This window comes from Gavia stellata, chromosome 5 (assembly GCF_030936135.1).
Source record: "Gavia stellata isolate bGavSte3 chromosome 5, bGavSte3.hap2, whole genome shotgun sequence".
Classification (NCBI taxonomy): domain Eukaryota; kingdom Metazoa; phylum Chordata; class Aves; order Gaviiformes; family Gaviidae; genus Gavia; species Gavia stellata.
The window spans coordinates 34,058,459-34,071,352 of record NC_082598.1 but is presented as its reverse complement, the minus strand read 5'-3'; the positions used below and the strand labels follow the sequence as shown (position 1 = coordinate 34,071,352).

Sequence of the window (12,894 nt, the reverse complement as noted above, 5' to 3'; positions counted from 1 at the left end):
ATTAAAGGGGTGACGTACTAGTACTTTCAATCCTATAAGCACACCTCTGCAAGTGGTTAAAAGTCAACAACATTTGTAAGGATAGATTTACGCATGCATGAAGTTGCAAGGCTGAAGCACAGGGCTTTTCGTCAACATAGGCTAAAACAGAATTGATCTCATCAACATATGAAAATATTCAACTGTGAGAATATTTTCTGGAATTGTGTAGACCAACCTCTAAAATGAAAATTAATATTGCTTCTGTTACCAATAAGCAGATTTCTAAAGAATAATACATCATTAAGCTTGGTTTCTCATTTTCCTCAAGTTGAGTTTTAGAACAGTGTGAAGGTAAGCATTTCCAATAAAGACTTAACAGTTATGCTTTTTGGAAATTTAGAAACAGGCACCGAAATATAACAAGGTAATTAAAACCCTTCTAAGAGTCAATAATCTGTAGACTTTATAGGCTATGTAAATACCTGGCTACTATCCATAGCTGGTTCTCCCCTTCCATCTTCTTGAGCAGAGACTTGACAATTTTGCAAGAAATCCTTGCTCAGAGCAGCTCCGAGCAACTCTTTACATTGCACTGATACCCCACTTTCCTTTTTCTGGGAACCTGAGGCAGGATCTCTGCTTTTGTTAGTGTTTATCTGCAGTGACAGGAAGTTGAATGGTTTTTTGTTTTCATTAAGTTGACGTTTGTTATTAGCAGCCGTTGCCCTGCCTTGAGAATCACTTCCAATGCTTCTCTATAAACAAACAAAAAAGAACAATTGCTTTATTTTTTTCCTCCAGTATATTCTCAACACCGATTAGTTTCACTGCTTGGATTACTGGTTCTGCAGTATTATTAGACTGATTTTAAAGTTACTTTATTAGCCACTGACTAGCCAAAAGCTAGCTAAAGACAGTGCCAGTGATTTTTGCCATATAGTTTTGAGAAAGCAAGCCCACCCTCCCAGAACAGCTGAGAAGCAAAAGGATTTTGCAGTTCCTGAGAGCTTAGTTCCTTATCCTTGCTGTGGCCTCCACCTTTACTATAGCGAAAGGCATCCTACTTCTCTAGGTACATTTGAGAAAATAACAATAGTAAGAGCAACATATTAACTTACAGAATGTGATACCTAATAACTTCTGCCTTTCTTGAGAACTTTCCGAACAGCAATGTGTTGCCATAACATGCATTTGGCAAGGAAGTTATGCCCAGATTTTGTATACTAAGTCAAAGCAATGAATTGCATTTGAAAGAATCTTCACAACACAAACAAGTTAACAACAAATTTTGGCAAAGATTAACAAGCCTCTATTCTGAAACTGTTAGCACAAATTTATGCCTTGTTACCAAAGAATTAATCCCTCAAACTTTTAATTGTTTTGGACAAGGGAACGATGAATATGCCATATTCCCGAAGAAGCAGTTATGGCTCAAGAATTCATACCATACATTTCTCTACACTCTACTGAGAAGCAGTTTTTAATGCTACTCTTCTGCTCACTCCACAAGGACAACAACATTCAGAATCACAAACTGGCACTTCAAGAACAGACATTGAAAATAAGCTAACCGATATTTTTGAGTGGCAGACAAGTCTGATGAGTAAGAAATACTGATCTGAGGACACAGGAATTTGTTAATGATTGAGAGTAAGAAAGTGAAGACAGCTATCACACTCTCAAGCATAGGAAAGTCGTGGTCCTGAACTTCCCATAATTTTCTCAAGTTCAAAACCAGAATTTCAATTTGGCTCCCATGGTGTCTGTAAGGGTTTTTTTTACCTTAATTACTTATGAAAGCTTTCTTTATTTGTCTCTCAAATTATTAAGAGATAGCTGAATAAATTTTGTAGTCACATTTATAGTGGGGGCTAGTATTCACACAAACCTGATCCAGATCACTGAAGTTTATTCTTTGTTTAAGCCTTTCCAGTTCAGCCTGCTCTGGAACAGACATCTGGGTCATGTATCGAGCATGAGGAAAACTATGAGGAGTTCTGGTCTTCCGTCGTTCCATTCCAGGTGAGGATTCTGGAGATATATCATTAGTAAGCCTTGTTTCAGCTTCCCCACCAAGCTTTTTCTTGTTTTTTTCTGAAGATCTGTTTGCTTTCTTCTGTTGACTTCCCCAGTCCTGAAGGAGAAGGAGAGGGAAGAAAAAGGCTGTATTTGTTATCCACATAAAGTAAATGTTTTAATTCAGTGAAAGAGAGTTTACTTCCATTTTAGAAGTAAAAATAAAAAGCAGTATCAAAATATGCACTAACTTTTCCAGAGCAAATGTCACATTACAAAATATAATTTTCTCCACTGCATAAATTATAAATAGCTTGTCAGAAAATTTTAAACCTATTTCATCCTACAATGCATTAAATTAATTTCAAATGAATCTAAAATTGTATTTTTCTTCTTTGCTGAAGACTCTTCAGCAGTTTAGAACTTCTAAAATTAAGAGTTTTCACTTCCATGACAGCTACAATGCTTTTGTGTCTAGCTACTTTATTTACCCAAAACACTTCCCATAAATACATCTACAGACTTCACAACCTCTGAATTACACACATTGCTTGCTTACATCTACCCCAATTATATTTGTTTTGTGGCTACTTACCTGTAAAGCTGTACTGACAAGACAGAGTTTTGCATTGTTACCTGCCACTAACAGAATCTACCTGGTAATTTTAATGTACAGCATAAAATGGCAACTGAAAGATAAGATTAATTATACCGTGTTGTTCAGCCGGTCATCAAGGCTCTCATTGCTCCAGCTAGGCAAGTCCTGATCATTCATGCCTTCTTCAAAGGGACCACCTCCTGTTGCCATGACAAGCAGTCAGTAAAAAGAACCTAAAAGAAATAGTTAAAGAAATGTGCTGCATTAAAATCAATTTATGTAGCTTATTTTTAAGATTCATCATCTGAGATGACAACTACATACATTATAAAATACAAACACAAGGCTGTTTTAGGAAACTAAAACCTGTTTATTAAACTGTGTTACTAAAAATGTAACAGTGAGAAGAACAGATACTGGCATTAAAAATTAAACAAGAAGTAGTTGTGGGTTTGGGTTTTTTTTCACCTCTCTTTGTTTAATCCCTGCTCTTAGAAAGTAAAGATTTTTTAATTTTTTTTTTTTTGAGTCACTCAATTTTCCTCACTTTAAAACACACTATACAATGCTTGGGAAGACCGCTTTGTGATTCATAAAGCCTGCACTTTCAGGTCCAGGGTGATATCTATTCGATACTATAGAGACCTAGTATGTCAAACTTCTGCATTTATTTCAATACTAAGATGTTGACAACAGAGCATTGAAGGGGACACTTGATACAATACACAGAAAACAGATACCAATAAAAGGATTTTTACTTTCTTGACCACAGGTTTAAGCAGTGAATGCCGTGCCACTTACATTATAGTTTCTAGCAAAACCAAAATAAATAATTTGGGTTTCCTAGAGGTTTGCTGATCTCTAATAGTGTCATTCTGTGCAGTATAAAGCAATGTATGTTAAAAGTTTTCATTTCACTTCTAGTTTTGACATTAGTAATAAAAAAGTTGTTAGAACTGAAAGATCAGAAACAAAGTATTCCTTCATAGCAATAAAATTAGATTAGCCTGTTCAAAAAAGTGAAGAATACATAACTGTATATACTCTCAGGCTGCAATAAAAACTATGTAGCTTAAGTGCTGCTGGCACAGTTCCACTGCACAAACCTACAAACTTGTTCTTTATAACAGCTATGAAGTTCCATTACAGATGGAGAAGAAAAACAGTCTTGCAGAGAATTACTTTTTCCAACTAGTTTTAACTACTATGTTAGGACATGATCCTAGCTTTAGCTTTAACTGGAAAAAAAAAATCCAAAAAGGACCATTTATTTATAAACATTTTACTGCAACCCATCTACTATTAATTTTCACACCAAGATTTCACACAGTGCAGGTGAAGAAATCACCTAAACCTCAAGATTAAGAAGTGGGGGGTTTTTATAATCAGTTCCAGAAAAAAAAAAAAAAAAAAGATTAATCCTGAACTAAGTTTAAAAGCTGTACTAGTACACCTATCTTGCTTAGGTATAGTATTCAATCAAAATCACACAGTACGGCCCTCTCAGTAGGTGCACTTGCACAAAGCAGTATTTTTATGCAAACACAGCCTATTACAATACCATTATGGAAACGGGATCTACCAGGTATGCTCATTATACCATAACCACATCTCCACTTGGCAGTGTACCAACCAAAGTCATGCTAACAGTTAGGAGTAATTCAGCTTCTGCATCTCACAATCAGAATCATAACACAGGTATAATTAAGTGTCTGCTACTCTGGGAACTGTCAGATCTGTGCCCTACTGTCCTTGCACATTCATTCATACTCCTTTCTTCATTCCAACGCAAGTGTCCACTAGGCCATGCAATCAGAGGGTACCATCTATAAACTAGCTAGCCAACAAACAAAACAGAAATTAAAAGAAAAACAGGTAAGCTCTCAACTGTATAAGCTCCCCGATCTGGCTAACCTTATGACTATATAAGAACTACGTGCAGGCTCAAGGAAGGCAAATAAAAGCCATGTCATAAGGAGGAGCAAAACCCAGACAGATCAACTGTAAAACCACACCTTCTGTGCAGTTTTCACCCTGGTGAACTGTCAGATTTAATTAGAAAATAAGAACAAAATGCCCTTTCACATTTTCTTTGTTTTCAAGTAGAAGCACAAGCATCCTATGAAAAATTCACAGGGAAGCCCTCCTGCCAACTGCAGGTTGACAAGCATTCAAAACAAATGCATAGTTATCAGTTTAGCTTATTTTAGAAATCAGCTATGTTTTTTAAGAACTTTCTTCAATTACAGATAAACTGTTCAGCTTTGTAGATGTGCAAGACCCAACATTTCAACTGGCACTCTACCCTGACCTATGCCAGTAAGCTTAATGAGTTCATCTGAACAAGATTAGAGGCCATCTGGGTTTACAGCCCAATTCAGTAAGCCGTTTCCTCATCGCCACGTTATATAATATATAATATATATAATATATATAATATATATAACCCTACCAAAACTGTAGCAAAAGGAGTTTTTCCCTACCTTCCACTGTAAAAACATGAATTGACAGTATTCATCTTTATGTAATACAAATAACTATTCACACTTATTTCATTTTAAACTTTCATAAAAGCTATCTTCAACGATCTTTGCTGTAAGAGTGTCTGATTACTTCTGAAGTAAATTCACTGCCACAGATAGAATATTCTGAATAATATTCTCAAACAAGGACACTAGGCACTAATGCACCCTAATAAATACAGTTCAAAAATAAAACCCTGATTACTACCAGCAAGCAGATTTTAAAGTGTTCTAACAGAACTGTGCCCTTCCCAGACAGCAAGTTTCTAAACATTCGTATTATAGTCTTTGATATTTCCAAATGAGTTCTATTCAAGTGAGCTTAAGATCACAAAGCTATGCTGATATTTTATCTCTTCAACTCAGTTAAAAAACACAAAGAGGTTCAGCCAGCTTTTTTCTTAGAGATGAAACTCTCCCATATGAAGCTGTGTTTTTCACCTCCCCACGGACACTTCGTTAATTTGTATTTTTTCTTACTTTTTGATTTCCAGCTATTTCCAGAAGAAATCTTATAAAAGCTTTGGTATCCTCCTATTATTCTATTTCTGCATCCAGCAACCCATTACCAATCTCAGCTTCTTGCACATTATAGAATCTGCATAAAAGCTCTATTTCAGCATGTGCATACTGCCTTATAACATTTATTAGCGACTTGGGAAGAAAAAAAAAAGACTTTCAAGTATATTTTCTACAGAAATAATAACTTAAGATAACATGTAAGATAATAGTCAAAACATGTAAGATTGTAGTCAAAGCATATTTTGTACACGTAACAGCAATATGCAAATTGCTCAGAAGTATCACTACAAAACATGCTAACAAACCAGAGACACGCATATTTTAGACAGCTTTTTTTTCTACAGTTGTTTTGACATTCTCTTCCTATAGCACTCATGTGAACTGCAAGAGCTGTGAAGAGCACTTAATCCTGTGCACAGAAACTTCTGAAAATGAGAAATTAAGTGGAAAACAAAAAGTTGTAAAAAGCCATCACAAAGCCATAAAGACTGAAAATGGGATGAAACATTTCTTCAAGTTCAGCTTTTTAAGACATGCGCTCCTCACTGAGCATTAATTTGGCATTAACTCATTAAATGCCGACAGAATATTACAAACCATACAGTATCATCAATCAGGAGCAGACAACGGAGCAAGTCCTCTCTTGTTGCACCGGACAGCCCTCACACGAGCAACGCACTAGAACTTGCAAACTCAAACACCCGGACCATGAGAGGGATGCCCAGCACTACCAGCCTGTGAGTCGGGGCCGAGCCGCGCACCTCAGCCCTTCCCGGCGCCCCGCAGGCTGCCGTCCCCACCTGGTCCACTCCCACGGCAGGGTGCCGAGCCCAGGCCCGGCGCGCCTCGTCGCCGCCAAGGGGGTCGGTAGATGGAGTGATCTCCCGGCGGCTCTGACCTCCGAGCCGCTGCGTGAAGCAGGCGCAGTTCTCGCGGGCCGGGGGCGGTGAGAAGGCGCGCGGAAAGCCCGCTCCTTCACGGCGCCAAAACCCGGGGCACCGAGGCGGGGGGGGGGTGGGGGTGGGGTGGTAGGCGGGCTCTGCTCTAAGCGTCTCAGGCAAAAGCGCGGCCGTTGCCACTGCCCCGCGGGCGTCTCCTTGGAGAGCGGGTAACGCACCCTTCCCGGGGCGGCGGGGAGCGACCCGCCCAACCGACTGCACCGCAAGGCCTCGCTGAGCCTGCCGGCCTCAGCTCCCGCGCCGCCCCGGACCCTTCCTCCCCACCGCACCGGCCAGCGAACCTAATCCCCTCTCCTCGGCGGCCTGGTGCCCACCCACGCGGGCCCACAGGGACATAAAGGCCGCGCCAGGCGGCCCTGCCCCACCAGCGGCGGCCCCCGCCTCTCTCTCCCCGCGCTCCGCTGCCAGCGAGAGAAGGGCGGGGGAGGGTGGGAGGAGGGTGCTGCCCGCCGCGCGAGGAGAAGAGAGCGGCTCACCCCGCGGCGGAGGGGAGGTCACCCAGGCCTGGTTTCTCCTCCGCCGCCGTTCACTACCCGCGGGATCCGGGCTGCCCGGCCAAGCGTTTCGCCTTCCGACAACGGAGAAAAGCAGCGCCCTCGCTTTGCTCAACGCCGTAGAACAGCGCTGGCGGAGAGACTCACAGCCCTGCCTCAACGGCCACCGCCGCCATCTTGGCCGCCACTCCGCAAAGGGTGCGGGAGGCGGACCCCAGCGGACGGATACACACCGTTACCTAGTAACCTCCGCCCAGCGATGCACTTCCGCGCTGCGCAAGCGCCGCCCGCCCCGGGCCACGTGACGGGAGGGCGGCCCTGCCCGCGCTCCTGGGCGCCGGCTGGCAGAGGATCCCTGCGCGCCGCCGCGGCAGCCGAGGGCGACCGAAACTCCAGATCCCAGCGTGCACTGCGCGAGGAAGGGTTCGCGCCCCCCCCGACCGGGGAGCAGTGCCTCCTGGGACCGGTAGTTTTCCAGTCAGGGCACCGCCCAGCCCCGTGACAGGATTCGCGCGTGTCCCCCGCTGGTTCGAGGCGGGCTGCGAAGCGCCGGGCTCGTTTTGCTCCTACAATAAAATACGAAAACGATGATGAGCTCTATAAATGGCTTTACCCGACTGGAAGACTAGTAAAATCACGTCAAAACTCTGAGCGTGGACGAGGATCAGATCCTGTCCTGGAGCAGTATCGACTTGCAGAGTCTGTTTCTGTCTGCGTTTGGTCTCCTGTAAGAAGTCGCAGCTGAAAATGCAGCGGTGAAAAGGTGGAAATCATTGTAGTCTGTTCTGCCTTTTTTCCTTCTTTTTCTGCAGTGCCATTATTCGTGTTTTACTACTTGCTTTAGGGCTTGGAGTTTAGAGATGTGGGTTCTTTAAGCTTTCCTTTGGAAAAAAAAATATGGATTTGGCATTTAAAAAAATAGTTGTGGAGTAATAGTTGTGCAGTGCTTTACTGCTCTGTGTCGATCACCCAGTTGTTCCAGGCAGATAAGCTTGGTATTTAGCAGAAGTTCTTGTTGTCAGTCCCTGGGGCCTGGACGTGCATAATATATATACCCGGGATTTTCAATTTCTGTTTCAGTAAAGCTGATATCATTTATATTTCTTTCATTTGAGGGGATTGTCCCCTGTTGTTAGAATGGGAAAAAAGAGTTACCATTTTCCGCATTTCCATTACACTGAGTTTCTAAAGCAGAAGCATTAAATATTTACATAGGCCTCAGAATTCATCCTGGGCAAGAAACATTCTACTAGTACTACAGGGAAATGTAGTAAACCCCCCCATCTGTCCCATATTAGTACTTATACCAATGTATCTTGGTCCACCAAAAAATAAATGACATATGAATCCTTTTCATTGACACATTAATCTATTTGTAATTTAGAAAAGGAACTAAATTATTGGAAAACCTGTGAAATAAAAATGTTTCAATAAAAATATCATTGTTTTCTCCAGCAGGTGCCCCAGTGTCAAAAGGAATAGTTCTGGACAATGCGTAGTGCGTGAAAGAGGTGAGCATAAGACTGCCTGTTACAGCGGCATTTTTCTCCCATTTCTACCATTGGCTACATGAGTGTATATCCGTAACTGAAATCGCTTTAAAAAGAATCTGCAAGAACTGAATGGAAGCCCTCTATGTAATGAATTCATCTGTATTGCAATTCTGCAGCTAATAAAGAAGTTTATTTATCAGCTTTTTTTAAATATCCTTTTAACTAATGGCCTTTTATCCTGGCCTCACGTATCATGTCTGGATATTCAGCACAATATTGGCAGTGCTGCTGTTAGCAAGACACTTCATGTTGTCACAGTGGCATACCTCCCACTGCCCAGCAGGTGGAGGCAGAATTTAAGAGAAAATAGTGCCTTAATACAATGACTATCATTATTTTTGTTGCTGTAGTTTATTCTTAAACCACAGTTCCCTCATTCCTGTTGTTTCCTGCAGGAAAAAAATCTTACGTAAAAGTATAATTGACTGTTAAGGAAAAACAATAAATTAAATTAAATAGATTTTAGTATGTTTTAGTAACTATGTCTTTGCTGTAGTCCCCTGTATGTCATAACTGCATATTTTCCTTACCACAGGATGTCATAGATTGGTAGTATGTCTCTGATAAGAGCTTACAGCATTGTTACTCTGATTCCTGCTTGACATTTGCAGGAAGATTTTTCTCTTCTTTTTATTTTCTGTCCCTCTTCTGGAATTGGCTGCAAACTTTTATTTAAAAAAAAAAAAAAAGTTCTCCAAAGAAATGAAACAGTACCAGCTCCTCAGAGCCATTTTTCATTGGGGACGAGGACTGAAAAAAAGGTACAATGAGCATTAAGGAATCATGGATTGCGTTGCAAGAAGCATTATTTCCAGTAGGTGGTTCTCCACTAAAATAACATCTCGGGATTTGGGAATGACTGTAAGTCAAAACTAATATGGCTGAAAGAATGTCTTGTTAATTAAAAAAAATTAAAAATATCTTCTGGGGGAAGTCCTATATCAACACTAATGAGCCTCTAGATTGACAGTAAGTAATTCCTCCTACAAAGATCTCTTGTAAGTGCTTCCATCAGCAGACATGCTAATGAATGCACCCTCACAGAAACTGAATGGATTATCTTTGAGATAGCCCAATTTAATTAGGATTGAAAGCTATGTCAGAGACATGTGATGATTTTTTCTATGCGCATCTGCTGGCTGTATCTCCTTAATTATTATTCCAGAGTGAAAGGAAAGAAAGCAAACAAAATACAGGCATGTAAGGACTAGCGACAAGAAGTAGTGAAGGATTAAAGTTTTACTGAGCAGAGGAGATGTGAGGAGTAGTTGGGGAGAGAGATTTTTAAAGGCCCTGAAACAAAGGCAGTAATTAATAGGACATTCGGTTCAAATAGTAATTGTCCACTTTTTTGCTGATTTTGTGACAAAGAGGTTTTTGCTGCAAAAATGAAACTGGCCAAAAATTATTAGTCTACCATAATAAGGCTACATAGTGACTATCAGTCTACTATACTAAAGGTAGTTTTTCTTTGTTTACGTGACATTAGATTGGAAAGATCTTTTAAGGCAATAATAAAGAGTTCTGAGTTGATTTATACAGGAAGATAGTGTCCACTTCTCCCTATGGGATCTGATTAAAAAATTAAGCAGGTGTAGGGCAGAAGCACAGGCATTTAAGACCCCAAAGACAAGTAAGTGTTAGGCTAGTCAAGGATTAGCCAATTCACTACCAGTAAAGAAGAAAGCAATTTTTTATGATCCACTCAAGCATAATAGCCACCAAGAAGCAATAAAGGAAAGAAGAGTAATTGGGAGATAGGTTTTAGCTAACCTGGTCAGACCCCGGAAAGGTGCCTGAATCTCAGCTGAAGAATGGACAGGATCCCTGTTGTAAACCTTCCCCATATCTGTAGGGGTGAGGAAAGTAATCCTCTTGATACTGCTATTATCTCACCAGTCTGTAATATGTGCTGTTCTATACACTCGAGGTACTACTTTTTAGTAAAATATTAGTGACTGGTATCAAATCTTGTGCTAAAAAGTGATAGAATGGAGCCACGAGGCATAACCGGTTTTGTTTTATTAAGCATGCTTATTTCACCCAACCAAAACACATCAGGAGCACCACTGTTGCCCTGCCTAGAAGCCCTAGGACCACATTTTTCTCATTGTCCCCTTTGAAGTCAGGCTCCGTTAAAGCCTATTTTGAAAACAATTTCAAAAGAGGTCTCTATAGCACAGAAGTTAGCAAGGTCATAAGTACTATTTCACTCTTAAATTAAGATCCAGTTTCACAAACATCCTACAAACACAGTGCTTAATCTGGATGTTCCTCTTTGTGATTTAGTTCAACATTATATTTGATACACTGTACTCTTAGTTACACAGACTCATCTATTTCATGTTTTTTTATTTCCAGTCCAGTAACATCTTCAGTTTATTCCTTGGCTAACAAAAGCAATCCAAGAAGAAACAAAATAATTTGGTTGTTCTGAAATGACAGATTTGACTTAAACAGGCATATCTGCAGATTCCTCAGAAAAGTAAGTAGGAACGACCTTTAATTCATAATACCTTCGATGGTCGCTGTATATCATGATATTGTCTAGCCACTTCCACATTATTTAGATTTCTGGACTCACAACCTAAATATGTGCTACATTGAAACAAAAAATAATTAGAAAGTGAGCAGGAGAAAGATAAAATTATTATATAGCTTGGAAATACCTCATAAATTTCTCCCTCTGAATTGAATCAAAGGACAAGAATATGAAAGAAATAAGCAACCCCTCCACACATTATAAAGAAATGTTCAAAACCAAGAATTCTCACGCCTCTCTGCCTAGCCCCAGATTTTTTTTCCATTTTGCAATTGAATAAATAATTTTAAATTTTTTCTTTTTCTTGGTTCTGAGTGTACAGAATGGAAGATACTATACAACTATTTGAGAGTTCATTCTAAGATGAAAAGGTTGTAGATACTTTCTACTTTTGTAGTTGGAAACTAAAATGTATCTGATAGCAGTCGTTCCATAACTAAGTGCTTTTTCTGCACTGCATGGCTTCAATTATGTTAAAAACATATCAGCATTAAAATAGTTAGCATATAAAAGCTACAGTGAATTATTCAAAGCCACCTGATTTTTATTTCCATACGCGTTCGTATTTCTTTAGATGGAAAAAATCTACCGAAGATGTAGGTCATTTCCTAGCCACTGTGCAGTTGGATAGTGAACATCCGATCCAGAAAAATGAAAGTTTCCTAATAATTACTTGACTTTATATTTATAATCTAGTATGTGTTGGTTTTTTATAAAAAAGTTGTTATAAGGAGTTCCACAGCTACACAGAGTTGATTAATTTTATGATACACTGCATTTCATCCTCTGGCAATAATGTTTTTGAAATAAATAGGTATTTGCTTTTCTGATACAGGTTTTGCAAATATAGAAGCATTGAGTAAAGTACAATGGCCTGTCATGTCCAATGGCTATATATAGATACACACACAAGGATTTAAATTAGAGTAATTTTGAAGTGTTTTAAATAACTTTGTAATCTAAATCTTTCTGTCACATTTCTAATAAAATTGCTTCTGTGGTTCCTCTTTCTTTTTTTTTTTCCTGATGATAAGAGCGGTAGTAGAGATTTGGTGCTAAGTGGTTCCAGTTATACTATTGATTAGGGTTGGTACAGAAGGATAACAACACTGAATTGAAAAATACCGAGGAAGAGAGATTAGTTGGTGTACCTTTCCAAAGAAATTACATACTTTTCGCAAAGTAGAATATAGGAGAAGGATGTCTTCGGAGAGAACAAAAGGAAAACTGTGGCCAGCAGGAAGCTTCATGGGTAAAGGAGGCAGTCAGGAGAAGGCAGGGTATGTAGCTGTTCTTGTGAGTAAGGCAGAAGATTAGGGATCATGTTCTCTTCTTGGCTCTCGCATGAAGATACTGTGCAAGTCACTTGTCTGCCATATACATTTCCTCACAACACAGCTTAATTCATGTTTGTTATGACCTTGGGGTTAATGGATAGAAGAGAAACACCAACAATGAAACTTACTGTGATAATTTTTAAAAAAAATTATTCTGGGCCTTCACCAATTCCACCATTTTCCTATATTCTGCAAAGGAGATATGTACAGATCTAGATGTTTGTTAGATCTTTAACTTCTGTGATGTGTTCCATCTATGCTAGTAATACTGTCTTTGCTACTGTCTATTGAAAAAGATGGGAGGGACTGCTCATTTTATATTTCTAATAAGAACTGGGGGGGAGTTGCCATATTTGAAGTGTGATAAAA

General features: G+C 39.7%; 1 protein-coding gene across 1 annotated transcript in view; it reads right to left on the bottom strand.

Annotated features, from left to right (window-relative positions):
• The window catches only part of PCM1 (pericentriolar material 1), a 39,577-nt gene extending 36,766 nt beyond the window's left edge, over positions 1-2,811 (bottom strand). Inside the window, exons 1-3 of the mRNA XM_059818125.1 lie at positions 2,711-2,811; positions 1,871-2,116; positions 465-737 (exon numbers count right to left, since the gene is read on the bottom strand). Coding sequence (XP_059674108.1) covers positions 465-737; positions 1,871-2,116; positions 2,711-2,806 — 615 coding nt within the window. The 5' untranslated portion in view covers positions 2,807-2,811. The remainder of the gene's footprint in view (positions 1-464; positions 738-1,870; positions 2,117-2,710) is intronic.
• Between the last annotated feature and the right edge of the window lie 10,083 nt (positions 2,812-12,894).